The sequence below is a fragment of the Budorcas taxicolor genome, chromosome 10 (assembly GCF_023091745.1).
Source record: "Budorcas taxicolor isolate Tak-1 chromosome 10, Takin1.1, whole genome shotgun sequence".
Taxonomy (NCBI): Eukaryota; Metazoa; Chordata; class Mammalia; order Artiodactyla; family Bovidae; genus Budorcas; species Budorcas taxicolor.
The window spans coordinates 56,250,943-56,272,004 of NC_068919.1; the positions used below are offsets into that span (position 1 = coordinate 56,250,943).

General features: G+C 38.6%; 2 protein-coding genes across 2 annotated transcripts in view; one reads left to right on the forward strand and one right to left on the reverse strand.

The window, feature by feature from the left end:
* Window positions 1-21,062, forward strand: part of MYO5A (myosin VA) — a 137,172-nt gene that overhangs the window by 18,736 nt on the left and 97,374 nt on the right. The window contains exon 5 of the mRNA XM_052647266.1: window positions 17,907-18,063. Within this exon, the coding sequence (XP_052503226.1) occupies window positions 17,907-18,063 (157 nt within the window). The remainder of the gene's footprint in view (window positions 1-17,906; window positions 18,064-21,062) is intronic.
* Window positions 16,340-17,506, reverse strand: LOC128054623 (E3 ubiquitin-protein ligase RNF146-B-like). The gene has a single exon (XM_052647267.1). The coding sequence runs from the start codon at window positions 17,456-17,458 to the stop codon at window positions 16,340-16,342; it is 1,119 nt and encodes a 372-aa protein (XP_052503227.1). The 5' UTR covers window positions 17,459-17,506.

A 21,062-nucleotide genomic window follows, 5' to 3' on the forward strand; every position in this document is an offset into this window, starting at 1 on the left:
TTTATGGAGAGAAAACTAATACTGAAGAGGTTTTTATTTTCTCCTTTCCAGCAAGAGAGAATGTTTGTACATAATTAGACCAGTGTGTGACAGAATTTTAGAATTATTTCGATGACAGAATCCATAGAAGTCATTATACCCTTTTGTTAGTAAAATAGTATTAATACTTCAATGGCAGTTCAGTTCAGTTCAGTCGCGTCCAACTCTTTGAGACCCCATGAATTGCTGCAGCTCGCCACGCCTCCCTGTCCATCACCAACTCCCAGAGTTCACTCAAACTCAAGTCCATCAAGTCGGTGATGCCATCCAGCCATCTCATCCTCGGTCGTCCCCTTCTCCTCCTGCCCCCAGTCCCTCCCAGCATCAGAGTCTTTTCCAATGAGTCAACTCTTTGCATGAGGTGGCCAAAGTACTGGAGTTTCAGCTTTAGAATCATTCCTTCCAAAGAACACCCAGGGCTGATCTCCTTTAGAATGGACGGGTTGGATCTCCTTGCAGTCCAAGGGACTCTCAAGAGTCTTCGCCAACACCACAGTTCAAAAGCATCAATTCTTCGACACTCAGCTTTCTTCACAGTCCAACTCTTGCATCCATACACAACCACTGGAAAAACCATAGCCTTGACTAAATGGATCTTTGTTGGCAAAGTAATGTCTCTGCTTTTGAATCTGCTGTCTAGGTTGGTCATAACTTTCCTTCCAAGAAGTAAGCGTCTTTTAATTTCATGGCTGCAGTCACCATCTGCAGTGATTTTGGAGCACCCCAAAATACAGTCTGACACTGTTTCCACTGTTTCCCCATCTATTTGCCATGAAGTGATGGGACCGGATGCCATGATCTTCATTTTCTGAATGTTGAGCTTTAAGCCAACTTTTTCACTCTCCTCTTTCACTTTCATCAAGAGGCTTTTGAGTTCCTCTTCACTTTCTGCCATAAGGGTGGTGTCATCTGCATATCTGAGGTTATTGATTTCTCCCAGCAATCTTTATTCCAGCTTGTGCTTCTTCCAGCCCAGCGTTTCTCATGATGTACTCTGCATATAAGTTAAATAGGCAGGGTGACAATATACATCTAATGACAGGTAACAGCTATTAAGTACTCTTTCTGTGCAAGGCACTGTTTAATTGCCTCCCATTTACTAAGTAGTTTTATCCTTATAGGACTCATCTAAGGTTGGTATTATCATTTTATAGATGAGAAAGCTAATGATAGAAATGAACTTTTACAAATCAGAAACAGAGTCACAAACATAGAGAATAGATTTGTTTCCAGGGGTGAGGCAGAGTAGAAGAGGGATGGACTGGGAGTTTAGGATTAGCAGATGCAAACTATTCTATACAGAATGAATAAACAATAAGGTCCTATGTATAGCATAAGAAACTACATTCAGTATTCTGTGATAAACCATAATGAAAAAGAACATTAAAAAGTAAATGTTATTAGTAAAATGATTTCAAAATCAATTAGTCTGACACTATGAAATATTGACATATTAAATATAAAATGACAAAACATGGTTTTGTTCTACATGTCATATTATTTCAGATTCTGCTTTAGAATAGTAACCAAAAGTTTACTTTTAAGTTTAAAAGTGAGAAAATTCCATTTATTGATATAATGTTTTCCCCCTGAAATATTGGACTGGCCAGAGTTCATTTGGGTTTTTCCACTACATCTTATGGAAAAACAAACTTGAATGAACTTTTTTGCCAGCCCAGTAGAAAAGCCTGCCAGTATTTTATTTGTTTGGTATTGAGCTCTGCAAAACAATGTTAGCACCTTACAAGTTGAACCTGAGACCTACTGGGCAGAGAGGGGATTACATGGTATTCCCTACCTAAAAATAAATCCCTGAAAAATTTTTTACTGTTCATAGAGAATTAAATGACTTTTTTGAAAATACTATTTTTAAACTTTGTTACTGGTAATCCACAGTTTTAGGTTTATATGAATATTTCTAGCTTTTTACCCTTTGATTTGCTTTGGTTTCTTAAAATTACCTCCTTAATATTTTCCCTGTGACTCCAGCACGACTTCCTAATGGCAAGTTTGTTTTCCCTTTGTTCAGTTTTGTGTTTAGACAATTTTAAAATATGTATCAGTCAATGATGGTATTATGTTTGCCACTTATATGAATTAATCTACACCCATAAAATGTGCCACAAGCCCATGCATTGGGAGCGTGGAGTCTTAACTACTGGACCCTAAGGTGATTATTTTAAACTTTGAAATTAGTAAGTACCTTGTGGGAAAATACTTTGAGACTATGCAAATATCCTATTTCTCATAATATACTTTCACCACTAATTTTAACATCCATCAGCTGTTCTTACCTGCAGCGGTTATTACTGAGTGGTTGTTTGCTATTTCCATCATTCCTTCTACAGGTATAAATAGGAAGTCTCATCTAAGGAAAAGCTATTTCTTTCCTCCCCAACTTACTTATTATTTATTTTGTATTTGTATCAGTATGAACTCATGAACATGTATTTCATGCTATGGATTATTCTGCATTCACATGTGTGTACTTAGTTGCTCAGTCATGTCCAACTCTTTGCAACCCCATGGACTGCAGCCCGCCAGGCTCCTCTGTCCATGGGTATTCTCCAGGCAAGAATACTGGAGTGGGTTGCCATATCCTCCTCCAGGGGATCTTCCCAACCCAGGGATCGAACCCAGGTCTCCTGCATTGTAGATGGATTCTTTACCTACTCTACTTTGCTATCATTATTTATTTTGTTCAAACTGTCTCAGATTTGGCCACTGAGAGCTCTTTCCAGTGTCCTTTCACATTCTCCATCATCTTTTGAGCATTTCCTTACTTTCTAGCAGCACCTGACTCATTTTCTAATTTTCTTGCCCTAACCCCCAATGAATTCAGCCATTTCTTCAAGGACCTTGTACTGAAGAAATGGTACTTAGGAACTAAGATCTGGGTGCTAGATGCATTCACTACTTGGGTATCCTTGCCTATAAACCTTCTCAGTGCTCACGCTAAGAAATATGTTGCCCCCCACACCTTCACCAACAGAAGGTGTTGTCGTAATTTAAAATTTCCACCAAACTGACAGGTGAGAAATGGTATCCTGCTGCTGCTGCTAAGTCGCTGCAGTCGTGTCTGACTCTGTGCAACCCCATAGACGGCAGCCCACCAGGCTCCGCCGTCCCTGGGATTCTCCAGGCAAGAACACTGGAGTGGGTTGCCATTTCCTTCTCCAATGCATGAAAGTGAAAAGTGAAAGTGAGGTTACTCAGTCGGACATCGCCTTCTCTGAATGGTATCTTAGTATTGTTTTAATTTACTTTTCTCTAAGTAGCAACTTTCTCTAATGGCACCCCACTCCAGTACTCTTGCCTGGAAAATCCCATGGGCGGAGGAGCCTGATAGGCTACAGTCCATGGGGTCTCAAAGAGTAGGACACGACTGAGCAACTTCACCTTCACTTTTCACTTTCATGCATTGGAGAAGGAAATGGCAACCCACTCCAGTGTTCTTGCCTGGAGAATCCCAGGGACGAGGGAGCTTGGTGGGAGGCCGTTTATGGGGTCGCACAGAGTTGGACACGACTGAAGCAACTTAGCAGCAGCAGCAGCAGCAGCAGCAAGTAGCACAGACTTTGCACATCTTTACATACATACACACATACCTGTATCTATATAATGTATATATATTTAAAACATAAAACCATTAAAATTACTGATTCCTCTAATTTCAGTTCAACATCACAGTTTTTATTTAATTTATATTTTATCTTTATTTTTTTAATTTTATTGATGTTTATTCTTGCTTTGACTAGTGTTGGGGTACCATATGGTGATCTTCTGTTTTGTTTTTTATTGTGTTTATTTATTTATTCATTTTTTGGTTAAATCGGGTCTTCATTGCTGTATGCGGGCTTTGTCTGATTGCAGTGAGTGGGCTTCTCGCTGTGGTGGCTTCTCTTATGGTGAAGCATGGGCTCTAGGTACACAGGCTTCAATTGCTGAGGCTCGTGGGCTCTAGTTGTGGCACGTTGACTCAGTTGCCCTATGGCATGTGGAATCTTCCTGGATCAGAGACTGAACTCAGGTCACCTGCATTGGCAGGTGATCCTTAACCACTGGACCACCAGGGAAGTCCCAAAACCATAGTTTTTATTCTTGCTTTCTTTTTTCTTCTTTTAACTTCTTTCTTTGATCTTGAGAAACCTGACTCTCCTTATCCATAGTATATTTACTTGTTTGCTCATTCCTAGAATATTCTTAGTTTCAGAAATGCTAACCCATAGCCCTGTGAAAAGCAAATTTACCACTCAAGTGCAATATTGTGTCCAGGTCATTTTGTCTTTAGTCTTACATGATATGAAGTACCAATTTCCAAAGTTACCTAGGTTGGTTCATTTTTTCCCCACTTATTTTATTAATTTGTTGAACCACTCTCCCATATATGATCACTTAGATTATTTGCAACATTTTGCAATTACAAACAGTGCTTCAATAAATAAGTTTGTATATTTATTATTTATTATATACATTTTTATATTTGTATTTCTTTATTTGTTTCTCATCCAAGTTGCTTTTAATGAAGTCTTAGGAACAAAATATACAGTCTGACTCAGATATACCATGGAGCAAGGCCTAGATAATGAGATAATTTTGCCCACATCTTGGGGATAAGAGTGATATATATGTCTTTATGAAAACTATTTTTTTTAAAAATGTAAACTCTGTACGACATTCTCCAGGAGCTAGAGCCCAAGAGAACCCACTGGTAGTCTCTTATCGGTAGGACCTCAGAGGCATCTCAGGGATGGAAGGAGAGGTAGGCAGTTTTTCCACAGCTGGAGGAGGCTGCAGCTGTCCTCATCTCTACCAGGAATACCAGGCAGTGACAAGCAGCATTGAAAGAATGGAGTGGGGCAGTGGTATTGGGCAGTCCTCAATATCTTGATCATAAATATTTGGAACAATCCATTTGGTGATATTTATTGCCAATGGGGCCAGAACTGGAGGGAGATTTCTCATCCACAAGGGGCAGAGAGTGCACCTCTCTGCTTGAAGAGGGACAGGAGAGGTGATGGGAGCAAAGAGACAGAGCAAGGGACTCTCACATTCTTGGCTACCTCAACTGGACAACTGCCACAGGGCCATGAGCAGCTTAAACCACCCAACTGCTTTTGGGAGGAGGATGCAGAATCTAATCACTGACAGGCTTTGGTAGTTTAGGTTCATACCTGTTTCAGAGCTTTTCTCTACCAACTTGTTATCACAGGAATTCCTCAGCTGGGGTAGAAGGTCTGGTTGAATGTGTCTTCATGTCCAACATTGGTGCTTTTGCTCCAAGCCAGGACCAGTTGCTCTTAGAATCTATGGCTCCCATGTCTAGCACAGTGCTGTTTGAACTGAACACCATGGCCTTGGTGACTTGTGACACAATGGTTTGAAAATCAAGATCACTGTGTAAGCAGATGGAGGCATTTCTGGGTTTGGGGCCTATCAGCTAGTACATGGCAGAAGTGGGGTTTGACTTCACATTGTACACGGTCTTACCCCCAAATCCTAATTGCTTGCATTGGGTTACACAGTGTTCAGTGCTAATGCAGTAACCTTGACCAGCCTTTAAGAAGACAAGTTAGAGGTGGAGCACATTTTTGTATTTTTAAAAGTGGCATTTGTAGGTCAAAAGGTAGGTATAAATATATTGCCAGATTCCCTCTAAAAGAGTTGTTCTGGTTTGCATTTTTGCCTAAATTGTTCAAGAGTGTCTATTTCCCCATAGCTTTATCAACAAAATATGTAATCTTTGTGTGTGTGTGTGTGTGTGTGTGTGTGTGTGTGTGCACGCGCGCATGCGCGTGCTTAGTCACATATGACTCTGCGACCCCATGGACCATAGCCTGCCAGGTTCCTCTATCCTGGAACTGTCCAGGCAAGAATACTGGAGTGGGTTGCCATTTACTACTTCGGGGGATCTTCCCCACTTGGGGATCAAACCTGCATCTCTTGTGTCTGCTGCATTTGCAGGGGATTCTTTACCACTGTGTCATGTTCTTGCCAGTTTAATGGTATCTTAATGTTGTTTTCATCTGCATTTCTTTAAATATGAGTAAGTTTGAATATCTTTTCATATGTTTAAGAGCACTTTCATTTTTTTGTTTGTTTTTTTGTTTATGGGCTGAATTGTTGATTCAACTTTTTCCATTTTTCTGTTGTTTTTTGATTTTTTGATCCTCAATTTTAATAGTTAAATATATATATATATATTAGCCCTTTATCTGTGTTATATTGCAAATACTTCCCCTCAATTTTATTTTGCTTGTAATGTCCTTTTCCAAGCAAATTTATTCATCTTTTTTATTTCTTTGAATTTTAAGTCACTGTTAGAAAACCTTTCTCTACACCAAAGTAAAAAAAGATTTCATTCTCTTTTCTTCTAGTGTTTGTATTGTTTTTATAGCTTACCTTTAGATCACTGATCCCACTGGAGTTTATACATTTATATGATGAGAGATATGGATCTGAATTTGTCTTTTCTCCAAATGGCTACACAGTTATCTCAGTGTCACTTATTAAGAAGCCCATCTTTGGCCCAGTTATTTGAGATGCCACCTAAAATGTATCAGGCCCTCAATTTTCTTATGTTCTTGGTTTAATTTCTTGGCTATATTCTTTCCTCTTCCTTTATTCATGTCCCAGTACCACACTTTGATTATGGTGATTTTATAGTATGTTTTATGTTTGTGTGTCTGATACCATTAACCACCCCTCCCCTGACACAGTGTCTTTTTCATTATTTTCCTGGTTATCCTTAGGCATTTGTTTTTATATGTAGATTTTGGTATTAACTTATCCAACTCCATAAAAAATAAAGCCAACTTTTGAGTAATAACATGAAGGAAAGGAGGAAGCAAGCCATTCAGATACTGGAGAAAGAATATTCCAAGCAGAGAGATTAGCAATTGCAAGGACCATACAAAGCCTTGAGGACTTTTGTAGCATATTTGACTTTTTCTCTGAGTGTGGGTTTTGAGCAGGGGAATGACATGATCTGGCAGCTGTGTTAAAAATTCATGATAGATTCCTACCAAAAATGTATATCCTGAATCTAATCATAAGAAAAACTGAATGAGGTGTATACTGAAAAATAGCTCTTTATACTCTTCAAAATTATCAAGATCAAGATAGTCAAAGAAAGGCTGAGGAACTGTTCCTGATTAAAGGAGAGGGTGGAAACATGCCAGTAAAATGCAGTGAATATTTGGAATTGAATCCTTGATGATGAGGGAGACAGGGTAAGTTTGTAAGGGGCAATACTGGATGATTGTAAAATAGGAATATAGACTGTAGATTAAATAATAGTTTTTTGTCAATTTTACATTTCCTGATTTTGATCACAGTACATATGTAAGAGCAATGTCATTGTTCTTAGGAAGTATACTCTAAAATACGTAGGAGTCATCAAGTCTATAATCTTCTTGCAGACGTTTCAGAAAATATCAAAATAAGAGAAACAGAGACATTTATGAAACAAATGAGCAAAATCTAAACAATTGTTGAATCTGAGTAAAGCATGTACAGGAATTCAGTTTACTCTTTTTGCCATTTTCTGTAAGTTTGAAATCATCTCAAAGGTAAAATACAAACAAAACAAAAGGACTGAATGTAATGAAATAAGGGTCAATTCCAGGTAACTAGTTGGAGGATTTTGTATTGATCCAAGCAAGAGCTAATGATAACCTAATAGAGGAGAATACAGTCAGGGATGGTGAGAAGTAGATAGGCTCTGGATAAATTTTTAAGGTAGAACATAAGACAGCTTGCTTATATGGGGGTATGAGAGAAAAAGAGAAGTCAGGGATAGTGGCAAAGTGTTTGGTCTGAGCACCTAAAAGCTTGGAGTTGCTGTTTACTGAGATGGAGGAAATTCAGGCAGAGCAGGTTGTGCACGTAGAGGTGGAAGAGTTGGAAGAAAAAGGGGGTGGAGTTCCATTTTAGATATTTAAGACTGAAATGGCATTTTTGACATCTGTCCTCAAAGCAGAGTTGACACAAGTGATTCTTGCCCCATAGATACATGTCCAGTGACAGCAACATAACTAGGATCCTTGGCTCATTACTTCTTTCTCAGCATGACGCTTAAAGAGAATAGTGTCCTCATGGAAGATTTTCATAGACTAGCCTCTTAATTTTAACTGTCCTGTCAGCTTACAGAAGAGAAGAACTCAGCGGGCTGCTATGTCTGTCTGTCTTCTCATATTTTTGTTTCACATTCTTATCAGTCTTTTCTCATCCTGAAACTGATTGCTCTCTGATAATTAAAGCACAGTATTATTTTCCTTAAAACATCAGGGCTTTTTTTTTTTTTTAATCTTTTTTTTCTCTTTAAAACTAAGTAATATTGATTGCTTGATTTGGTATTGTTTTCCTCCACTGTGAATGGTAGAGCAAATAAATTTTATTGGTTGTTTCATTTATGGGTTTTCTTAAAATAAATTTGAGAGTTACATGCATAACCTTAGTGTAAGGGAAACAATATCCATACTAGCCGAAGCTACATAAACAAATAACTGTACAAGCTTAAGTCTTGCGGTCTCCCTGGACCTCGGCTTTATGACCTGAAACAGAACACTTGCACTAGATGACGTAGCTTTACACTGAAGGCATTCTTTGGTGTGCATTTGCTTCCATTTGGTTCATGGGGATTAATGCAGAAGCCTTTCACTCTTTGAAATGAAGGGCAAACCATGGTGAGGAGCTTGCAGAGACACAGAAGGAGCGTAGTATAGACTTTTCATCTGGAAACTAAGAGATGTGGAGTGTACAGCTTACCTCTGCTGTACCCTTGGATAAGCCATCTGACCTCTCTGCATCGTTGTTTCCCCCAACCAAGAAGAGATAATATTTATCATGCTTGCATCAGAGATGAGAATTGCCTTAGATGATAAACATAAAAAGCATTTTGAAAAATGCTATTTAAATCTAAGCCGTTACTATCATCACAGTCTTCATCATCATGGAGTCTCACGACTCTGTTGCTAAGCCTTTGCTTAGGGTGGGCCCCTTTTGCATTTGTTTAGGCAGTCTCTGAAGCTTCACTCTGAATTTCATTGGCCAAGTGGATGCTGGCTGTTATAGGTCATAAAATCTCTCCTGTTACTGCCTGTGACTCACCAGCCGTGTGGTACCAATTATTTCTACTTATGCAGATATGAAGTAGCACATGCTACGTGATAAGGAATTTTATATATGATATATATATATATACATGTGTATATATATAGGGACTAACTTCTGTTAGTAATTAGGAGCTACCATGTTTAGAAATATACTGTGTGCCAAGCATAAGGTCAGGCATGTTACCTCTAATTTCATTATACCCCTGGAAGCAAACATCATCACCCCTGCTTTACAAATGAGGAAACTGAGGAAAGTAACTTTCAGACCATTGTGCTAATAGTATCTGGGAACTGAGGTTTGAATCCGGCTCTGAGTCTCCAAAGCCTATCTTCTTTGTTATTTAATTTTCTTACTTCCAATTACATGACCCTATTTATATATATCCATTACTGGAAAAAACAGGCTATTTCTTTTGTGGCATCTTTACACTAATTTCACAGGCTCTATAGAAATGGCAACCCACTCCAGTACTCTTGCCTGGAAAATCCCATGGACTGAGGAGCCTGGTAGACTACAGTCCATGGGGTCACAAAGAGTCAGACACGACTGAGCGACTTCACTTCACATACTGATGAAGGGCTTCCCTGCTGGCTCACTGGTAATCTGCCTGCCAGTGCAGGATATATAAGTTCAATCCCCGGGTTGGGAAGATCCCCTGGAGAAGGAAATGGCAACACACTCCAGTATTCTTGCCTGGGACATTCCATGGACAGAGGAACCTGGAGGGCTACAGTCCATGGGGTCACAAAAGGGTTGGACATGACTTGACAACTACACAATAACAACACACTGATGAAACAGGGAAGTCAAATTGACATGAGAAGAACTGACAGTCATATGACAGACTTCTCAGCAGGAATTGGGTATATCTCTAAGGAACACTTGTTTTCATTTCCTGAGTAATCTTTCTGCCTCTGTAGCCCAGCTTTCACTGGTGCACCAGCACAGTCTTATAGCAAATATTTCTCCTTAAAAACTAATAGGATGTATTGTCTTATTTACTTATTATCTAGTAAGTTTTAGAGTTTAAATCTTTTCTTCTTGGGATTAATCAAAAGCAGAAATCTTGGAGAAACAGAGCAGAGCCTATCTTAATGCTTGGCAACAATAAAAATGTAGAAAAAACCTTGTACCTTCGAACAAGAGAAATAGAGACTACAGTCTCAAGTAAAAGCCTTATCACAGTAAATACATAACTTTGGAAGAAAGCATTTTATTACACTAGCTTAATATTTTTCTTTTTGTTTTTTATCAAGGGATTGAATAAGGGAGAAGCAATTAGATTGAGTGCCTGTAAAAAAATAAACCTCTAGATTTTGTTAGATTTTGTTTCATGAGAATATGTTCACTTATAAGGTAAAAGTTAGACCATGGCAACACCTGAGAGTTAATACTGAGGTGAGTGGATATAGTAAATTGTATTCTGTGTGAGTCAGGCTGGCACTATTTAGTTTCCTCATTAATGACTTGGATATGAATGGAAGGTATGCTCATTAAGTTTGCAGAGAACAAGATGATGGTCTTGGAAATATGAATAGTATTTAGCATGAGCACAATAAACTAGAGAGATTATATTTTTAAACAGTAAAGTTCAGAAGGAAAATGTGTAAAATAATACACATGATACAAAATGAAATCTTGATAGATATAATCTAAGGAAAGGCTGGACAGACCAAACAGATACAGATTGAAGGAACATAGACTAAAGTATAACATCTCTCTCTTACATCAACCCAGAATGGACATTCTATCCTTGAATAATTTAGTTCCTGGGGTTTCAGGTGCTCCTCCATAGTTTAATTCTATTGCCTTTTCCCGTATAACCTTGTTTCTCATTATTATTATATATGAGTCAATTCAGGCATCACCTTCTCTAGAAAGCATTTCCTGGCGTCTCCTCCTCATATCTCCCTCTCCTTCTCCATGCTTTCATAAGATCCTGGGTAGACTTCTTTTCTTGTTGTTGTTGTCATTGTTTAGTCGCTAAGTCATGTCTGACTCTTTGCGACCTCATGGATGTGTAACCCACCAGACTGCTCTGTCCATTGGATTTCCCAGGCAAGAATACTGGCATGGGTTGCCATTTCCTCTCCAGGGGATCCTCCCAATCCAGGAATCTAAATTGCATCTCCTGCACCAGCAGGCAGATTCTTTAGCACTGAGCCACCAGCTCCACCATATTTTGACTGTACTTTTCAGTCTGTCTCAATAGGCCCTGACCATGGAGTCTTTTATCTTCATAAAGTGTTTGACATATTGTGACTACTCATTTCATTGTTTAATGAATGAATGAAGCAGTATTTTTGGGTGGTAGCTTTTGATTCACATTCTAGACTCTGGAAGTACCATCGACTAAACAGATCACAAGAGTTCACTTTTACTTCAGGGCACCCAGTACCCAGGCCATTTAGGATCATTGCAGAGACACTTGAGAGGACTGGCTAAGCCAGAAATCATAAATTCTCAGTTCCTGCAGCCTTAGGATGCTCCAGATTGATTTGTCCTTGATGAAGAATGGTAAATCTGTATTCCTTAATTTTGTTTTATCAAGTCCTGGAAATGATATCTATATCCCAGTAGTAAATGAAGGGTCTTATAAGGACGCGAGCGCCTTAAGGATCAGCTAATCTAAATTTGGAAGAACAATAAATTATTATTTACGTATTTGTACACTTTCACTTTCAACATTCTAAAACTTAGAGCTCAAATAAGTAGAGTAGGATAGACTCTGAGGTTTCACCTTAAAACCATAAAATTTTTTGTCCCTTATGTTTTTGGCTGTTTTCTCCCTATCTCTATTATACTTCTCCTATTTTTCCCTTTTCATGTCTTTATTATGTATTACCCTTCTTCCTTTTATGTCTCTAGTTGTCTTTCTTACTTCTACCTATCTCTGCTTTTGTCTCTTTTTGACATTTCATCCTGTGGCCACATATAGCTGAACAACATTTGAAAGATGACTGTATCACTGCAGATGGTGACTGCAGCCATGAAATTAAAAGACACTTACTCCATGGAAGAAAAGTTGTGACCAACCTAGATAGCATATTGAAAAGCAGAGACATTACTTTGCCAACAAAGGTCCGTCTAGTCAAGGCTATGGTTTTTCCAGTGGTCATGTATGGATGCGAGAGTTGGACTGTGAAGAAGGCTGAGTGCTAAAGAGTTGATGCTTTTGAACCGTGGTGTTGGAGAAGACTCTTGAGAGTCCCTTGGACTGCAAGGCGATCCAACCAGTCCATTCTGAAGGAGATCAGCCCTGGGATTTCTTTGGAAGGAATGATTCTAAAGCTGAAACTCCAGTACTTTGGCCACCCCATGCGAAGAGTTGACTCATTGCCAAAGACTCTGATGCTGGGAGGGATTAGGGGCAGGAGGAGAAGGGGACGACCGAGGATGAGATGGCTGGATGGCATCACCGACTCGATGGACATGAGTTTGAATAAACTCCAGGAGTTGGTGATGGACAGGGAGGCCTGGCGTGCTGCGATTCATGGGGTTGCAAAGAGTCGGACACGACTGAGCGACTGAACTGAACTGAACTGTACATATTTTATACACATTTCTATTTCCTGTTCTTCATTTAAAAGCAGGTAGAAAGAGCTTACATTTTTTTCTCTTTGTAGCCCTGTGTTGATTTTGACCATCTCAGATTCAAGGGTCCTACAGAGAAGAAATGTTTGGCCATGTCAAACGTAGCCCTTTAAGACCATCTGAGCACCTGTCGGCCCGTCCTATTCCAATTGTACTTGGTCCCAAGAGTTTACCTGGCTTAGGGTTCAGGTTGTGGCATATCCAACATCTTAAAAATCAACTCTGGAGTTAAACTTTTAGTTTATAAGTATTAATAGTTTAGAATTAAGAAGGACTTTGGGTGCTATTTAATCATTAAAATGAGGGAAACTATGACCCAGAGAGGGTATACAGTTGCTCAAAGTCATGAAATTGGTAAATGACAGGTCAAAGATCAGAGCCTGATTCAGAGAAATTTCTATAATGGAAGAGTGGTGCTTATTTATATACTGGAGTGCTCTACTAGTCTTGGGGAAGAAGAGAAGCCTTTGCCCAGAAGCAGGGGGATATAATAAATATTGGAGTCCCTTAAAAACTGCTGGGCATGTGGATCCTGGATCCTAAATCTCCTGGAAAAGAAAATGTATCTGGTATGTGCTTGATATTACTGTGTGTTTCTGTGTATTTGTACAAATATGTGTGATCCATCTGATCAATCTCAACCTTATCTCCTTTCCGAGTTCTCTTTTTCCCCATGGTATAGGAAAGGGCTTCTACATAATGAAGTTTAAATTTTTTGGTATAACATTTTATCACGCATGCGTGCATGCTCACTTGCTCAGTCATGTCTGACTCTTTGCAATCCCATGAACTGTAGCCCACCAGGCTCCTTTGTCCATGGGATTTTCCAGGCAAGAATACTGCAGTGAGGGTGCCATTTCTTTCTCCAGGGGATCTTTCCGACTCAAGGATCAAACCTGCATCTCATGCATTGGCAGGTGGATTCTTTACCACTGAGCCACCTGGGAAGCCCCAACTTTATATCATAAAGACTTGAAATAGTATTTGAAAGGCAGTACAGTTTAGGATAAGAGTTCCCACTAATATTTCCTTTTCATCAGACTAGTGGAAGCCTCTTCACCTTGTTTATTGTTGGAAAGCATGCTGGGAGAATTTTGTCAAGGTAGCTGTCACACAGGGGATAGTGACAGAACTGATCATGCAGGAATTAAGAAGAGATAATTTGTCTAATTATATTATAGAAGGGAATCCAAAGACTGCCGATACTGTCCTTTGATTAATGTATCTGAGAACATTAAAATGTTCTAAATGACTGAAAAAGAGAAAGGTGGTACTGGTCCTACAATGAGAACTGATTAAGAGTGATTTATCTTGAAATCATTTGTATAGAGGCAGTGAGAGTATCTGAGTCTAGAAATTCAAATAAAAGGGAATGAATTGATGACTGTGAGATTCAAGGATTTTTTTTAGAAATGAGAATTATGTGCAAGCTTTTACTGTTAAGTATTAAATATTCCTTAGTATGTCACCTCAGTCCTAATTTTCCCCATAGTATGGGAGTCAAAGTGTCAGAACAGGCTGTTTACCAGCCCTGGTAGTGTGATGTGAACTACTTAATCAGGCCTGAGTTGGATATTCCCATTGTACTTTTCAAATTTTCTGAAATAATGTGGTAACTCCCATTTCTCAACGAAAAAACAGCCTTTATCATAGAAAAATCTTTGTACTTTGGAAACTTATTATGGGTACTTTTGATTCTACCACTTTGGTGTCTCTTAAACCCACCTGCCTGTCTCAGTCAAGACCACCACAGTCTTTGTTCAGACTTTCATACCTTTTCATCCGGACCCCCTGCCACTCATATCCACATTGCTGCCAGAGTGATTTTACTGATTGGATTGTTTATTTTCTGTTTAAAACCCTGAAGTAGCACTCTGTGACCTGTAGGTAAACTTCCGATTCCTTAACATCTCATGTAAGATCTTTGTGATCCACTTCTTACTAACCTCTGTGGCCTTATCTGTCATTACTTCATGTTCTAGCCAAATGTTCTCCTTTCCCTGGAATGTTTCTTTCCTAACTTCTTCCCTTGTTTTCTCTTACTCATCTTTCTAGACTTTGCTGGATCATCTCTAGGGAGCCTTCCTTGATCACCTGTTCTTCTCAATATCTCATTACATTTATTATAGTCTTTAACTATTAGTTTGTCTTTCCTCTCAGACCATCAACCACTGGAGCATACAGATCATAGCTTTTTAAACTTGTATCCCTTGTATCTAGCACTATGTTTGGTGTGTAGTAGGTGTTTGCTAAATGCTTGTTGGATAAGTAAATCTCTTTTAAAAGACAAAAAGGTCATCTTCTGTAGTGAAATAACTTCCCAATCTTGTGGTGTGTAGGATAGTTCCACTAAAAACCCCTAAGTCATCTTGTCTCTCTGTAAATTAAGGGCACAAAGGATACCACCTTTATGAACTTGTTCAGTTAATTTGATGGGTTGTAGCTGATTGCTAGTTTCATCTCAGGAAGTTTTAGTTCCTGCTTCTGTCCCAGTCAAAGTCATAGCCAAGGCAGATTTATTCCTAGACTCACTTTCACTCAGTGCACATTTACTAAGCATTTGTGATGTGTAGACTCTGGACTAGGTGCTGGATATTAACAGTATGGTAACATAGGTCCTTATCCTCAAAGAAATATTAGTCTTATGAGCAAGTTCATCACCTAGAGTTTTGAGTCACTGTATGAGTGAATTAAAGATGTATGTAATAATAGATAGTCTTTGAGTTCTAACATATTTGAATGAATCAGCCAGCAAATGAACTGTTTATTCTCTGCTAATGAGGGTACTTTAGTAAGAACTGGAATTTGTGAGAGATACTACTTTATGGACTGTTTGCCAGTAGACAATTTGTCTTTTTAATTAAGTAGTATTTTCTTCTAAGTTCACTTGCTGTAACTCCTGTCTCTTCTTTTTTTTTTTGATAAATTCTAGTATTTATTAAATTATAAAGTCTGTAATCAAAAAAAAATGTGGATCAAGAGAAACTTCTAACTACAAGGACTAGACAGCAAAGCCTATGAGAATGCCATGAAATGTGTTACAGACAAGATTCTGAAACATAAGTTATAAGCTGTTTTCTTTACATTTCCATTTCAGTAACTTTACTATTAAGTAGTTGTTATTCTATTTTAAAACCCCAAATTCACATTTGTTCTCACGTTATTTAAGCTTTCTGTTCGTACTGATACCAGATATCTCGTAGGTGCCATATTTTAGTAATGGTTTTATGTCAGTCCATGCAAAAAAACATGAACCAATGCAGTAGTCAGATGAGAACCAATTAATGCACAGATAATACACACACGCTGGCCGAAAGAACTGAAGGTATTTTAAAAAACTATAAAATAAACAGACCTCAAGAAAACTGCATTATTACTAAACAGCTCTGAACTATTAACACCCAAGTTCTTTATATTAAATAAATTTCTCAACAGAGATGTGTTAGACATTTTAATTACAGGGCTATCCTTACCATACCCCTTCCCACCCCAACTCCCAAAATGCACTACTAGGGATGAGTATAATGTTATGTGGGCAGAAATTTACAGATAACCATTTTCATCTTGAGCATGGATCTGAAAACTTTATTTAAACTTCCGTTACTGTGCACTGTCCATCAGGCCTTCGAGATCTGACACTCACTGTTCCACCCGCTGCCACTGATCCATCAGTTCCTGATGGATCAGATACTGTCTGATTTGGATTAGGAACCAAAAGTCTCTGTTGGGTCAAGGAGTGTTGTGCAACAAGCGCAGATACATCCTCACTGTCACTACTGGCATCGGATTCAGTTTCTTCAGTCGAAGTGTCTGGTGCTGGTACCCTGCCTGAAGATGGTGATTCATGCTCTTCTTCTCCTTCCCCTCTATGACTCCTTTCCGCTATGCTGTCTCCACCAAGTTGTAAATGTGCAAAAGAGTCTTCCAGAGAAGCACTTGCATCAGGGGATGGCGTGGCGGGACTTGTTAGCTGACCATCTACTGACGTCAGGGGCCTCACAGACGACAACTGAACAGAAGCTCCACTCTGAGCCGGCACACTGTCCGCTCCGTCAGCAGAGCTCTCTCTTGCTAGGTTTACGGTATTAGCATCACAGTCCAGCCTAAGTCCGGCTACTCCTTTCTTTGGTATATCTATTATATCCCGCTTGATCTTCCTGTGACGTCCATGTTCGTTTCTCCTATACTGTACCATATTTTCAAGATCGGCAACATACAGAAACCCGGCAATCAACATTTCAGTGCTCTTTTTACCTTTGGAAAAAGCATCTTCCAGCTCTCTGCTAGTGCGCTCGTCATACTGCCACCACCCATTTCTTCCTTCATAATACCAAGCATATTCACCGTTTCCTCTGCTTGCTGCCTTGAGTTCTTCTGGTGACAACAACATTGGCTTATCAAGGAAATCTTCGGGAATTTCTTGTCGACAGAGGGCACATCGCTTTCCAAGCCATGAAGCTCCCTTCACACATAGATTGCAGAAAACATGCTTACAAGGCAGACTGACTGGGTGAACACATGTTTTCAGACAAATGGCACATTCAGGGACAGTTAGAGAAGGTGCAGTATTAGAACAGGACTCATTTGCTTTCCTGTTCGTAGGAAGCATGTTTATAGAGTGATCAATTTCTCCACAGCCAGCCATCATTTCTATTACAGACCCCACAGATGCCTGCCACAAAAATAAAATCTCATCTTCATGAGTCATCAGCCAGTTTGCAGAATTTTCTCCTCCATTGCTGGATCATCCTGTGCTCTGTGGCCAGAGCTGAAGCCACCTCGCCGTCTTTTTTCACTCCTGTCTCTTCTGAAGGTGGTTGACAACAGTGCTGTAATATACAAAAATAATTTTGTTTATTAATAAAGTAATATATTTGAGATATGTACACACAAAAAATTCAGACTATTACAGATTCATTCTTAGATGCACTGCTCTCAAATTTAATGCTTGATATCTCTTCTCCTTCTCTATTCATTGTTACTTGGTAAGTTGTTATTTTTATTAGGAAATGTTGTTCCTTGGGTTCCTTCTCACAATTTTGCATGTGTGAACCAGCAAGAACTCACCTTGGCTCATTGATGAGAGCACAGAGAAAATGATGTTAATCACATTTAGAAGTGGGCAGTAATGTCAGTTACTCTTCTTTGTTTTACAGAGATGAACGAAATCAGTCCATCATTGTAAGTGGAGAGTCTGGGGCAGGAAAAACAGTCTCAGCTAAGTATGCCATGAGATACTTTGCAACAGTCAGTGGTTCTGCCAGTGAAGCCAATGTTGAGGAAAAGGTGTTGGCTTCCAACCCCATCATGGAGGTAAGACAGCAGCAGCCACGGCCTTCCAACTGTATCCTCTCCATAAGAACCACACTGAAGAATTTGATTGAAACAGCCCATGTCAGAAAGTTTGGGACCTCCCAACCACTAAGAGTAGGAAAATACTGTTCCAAATATTAGTAAGAGATCTAGGAAAAGTAAAAATTCAGTAAAGTAGACATTTTAAGTGAAGTCCAGCTATAAAGGATTCCACTGTATTCCATAAACCTGTGTCTTTAACCTACCACTACGTTGTTGTCTCTAAGTAGCTGGCAATGGCACTTCTTTTCCTCAATTAATGGAGTTGTGTCTATTGCTGCTTGTACTGGAAGAATAAGCTACTCCTTTCCCCCCAATCCTGAGCTTATTTAAGCTCCTGCTGAAACGCAGGATTCACTATGCTCAAGCATGAATGAGTTTTATTCTTCCTTTACCCACATTTCGTTTTCTGTATGTAGGATAACCTGTTTAGCTGTAAGTTTTTATATTTTTCCAGGTAGAATTATCAACGTAAATCATGATCTTGGAAACATTTTTCTGCATGTTTCTGTCAAGCATATCACACAGTTTTAGATTAGAAAAAGAAATTTACTAATATAAATTCTTGAAAAAAGGAAGATCTGTGAAAAGATGTCCTTTTTCCCCCCTTTTGTTAATTTAACTTAAAAAAATTTTTCTTATAATGTTGTGTTGGTTTCTTCCATTCGGCAACACAAATCAGCCATAATTATATATACATCCTCTCCGTCCCTAGCCTCCATCCCATCCCCACCTCCATCCCATCCCTCCAGGTCATCACAGAGCTCCAGACTGGGTTTCCTGTGCTACACAGCAACTTCTCACCAGCTATCCATCTTACACCCAATTGTGTATATATGTTGATGCTACTTTCTCCATTTGTCTCACTCTCTCTCTCCCCCAAGACCATTCTCTAATGGAGTCCATCTGTATCTCCATTCCTTCCTGCCAATAAGTTCATCAATACCATTTTTTCAGATTCCCTATATATGTGTTAATATATTTGTTTTTCTCTTTCTGATTTACTTCACTCTGTATAACGGGCTCTAGGTTCATCCAACTCACTAGAACTGACTCAAACTCATTGAAAAGATATCCTTTCAAAAGTAGACTATATAGACAAAGTAGATATGCTCAGACCAAAGAAAACAGACCTTTTCATGTGAAAATTTGAGTATTTTAGGATTTATAACTGGAGGATTATTTGTGTATTGATGTGATTTTAGGAAAGATACATTAAATGGAGAAAATAAGTCTCAGTAAATGGAGAGAAATGACTTTGGACATGCAGAAACAAACCTTTTTTTTTTTCTTTTCTTTTTTTTTTTTTTTTTTACTAATAATCCTAGTCAGCATTCTTTATCCCTGTTTCTTTCCTTTTGTCAAGTCTTATTTGTCACCCAAACACAGATGCCGTTTAGAACTGGCCTGGTGCACCAGTGATACAAGTGGTTTTTGCACTAATCAGTCCAGAGGTAATTGTGCCTGGTGTGCAGTGCTGTGTGTGACACTTTATTATAGTATGCTGTGACCCCTTGCCCACAGGACTACCTTCTAGAGCAGCAGGACTTCTGTTCTTGGGATTGAGAAAATAAGAGATGCTGGGGACGTTAAGAGCCTCCTGGACTGGGGGAGCTATGGAAAGAGAACTGGAAATGTTTTCTGAAATAGCATGTACAAGAGAAAACAGATGCTTATGTCAAAAGAAAGCAGTAAAGATCTTAAGAAAATATTAAGATTTTTGAAAGAATTTAAACTATATAGATATAATGGTGGATCCTACTCATGTTACTATTGTGATAATATAGTCTGTATAGCCCATTTCTTGTTTTGGTTTAGCTAACAGCAGGGATTTACTTTCTGTTCTTTTTACTGTTTTTGATCGTAACAACAAATTCTTGGCGTTCAACAGTAGTTTAGTCCATTCTTAGTCCCTAACATTAGAAGATACCAAAGTCCTGATTATGATGGCGTTAGGAAACCCCATCTCTTCTAGATTCAGTCCATATAATAACATATAAGTCTGGAATGAAGCTTCTGGAATATGTCTAGTTGAATGAAATATTTTATGAAAATAACTACATTTTTTCCTACAACACGGATTTGTGTTATGTAGGAGTGATATTAAAAATTTGAAATGGCTATAGGTACTACTTTTTAAATACAGTTATAAGGAATTTACCTCATTCGCTAGGAAGAACAAAAAAAGATAAAGACAGCAGTTATACATTTAAAAATTAATTTATTAAAATGTTTAATGACAGCAGTTATGCTTAGCTGCTTCATTCTATAATATTGTTTAGTTTCTCTGCAGGAATTTGGATTAATAAAATTTATTAAAGAGATAACTACTTTTCAACAACTACAAATAAGGGCATCCCAGTTTGAAAGGTTAAAATGGAATATAGGGCTGAAAAATGGTGACAAAGGGTTTACAGTTATAGGAAGAAAACACAGGTAAAATATTGAATATGTGACCTAGAAAATTTGTAGCTTTTAAGCCTGCCTCGGGATTATGTCTCTGTATCAGAGCCCTTTACTGTGATGTCAAGAAAGGCATGTCTATGTCTCCAGTGATTACAGTCATCCCACACCTTGAACATTGTAGCCCAGTGACTTATGGGATTTGCACATTATCCTTTGGAAAGCCAGCAGCTCCTCATCCTCACCATAGACTCCTTTTGCAAAATACAAATGATGTACAGAGAAATAAATGATTCTTTTTTGCTCAATTTTATGACATTTGCTTTTTTGCCCTTCTTATTTCCTAGAAATTTTTATCCTAAGATAGGGACCAGGAAAGTGATGGGGGCACACTGGGTCTTAATAGTTCTTTTTACTCTTTAATAAATTGTAGTTGAAGATTTCCATCTCCCTTTAGTAAAGAAGAATAATGCACTCAACATGTCATTGAAATCAGTAGTGAAATCAAGACCACAAAACTTCTTTCCTTTAACAATTTCTTGCTGATTGAAATGAAA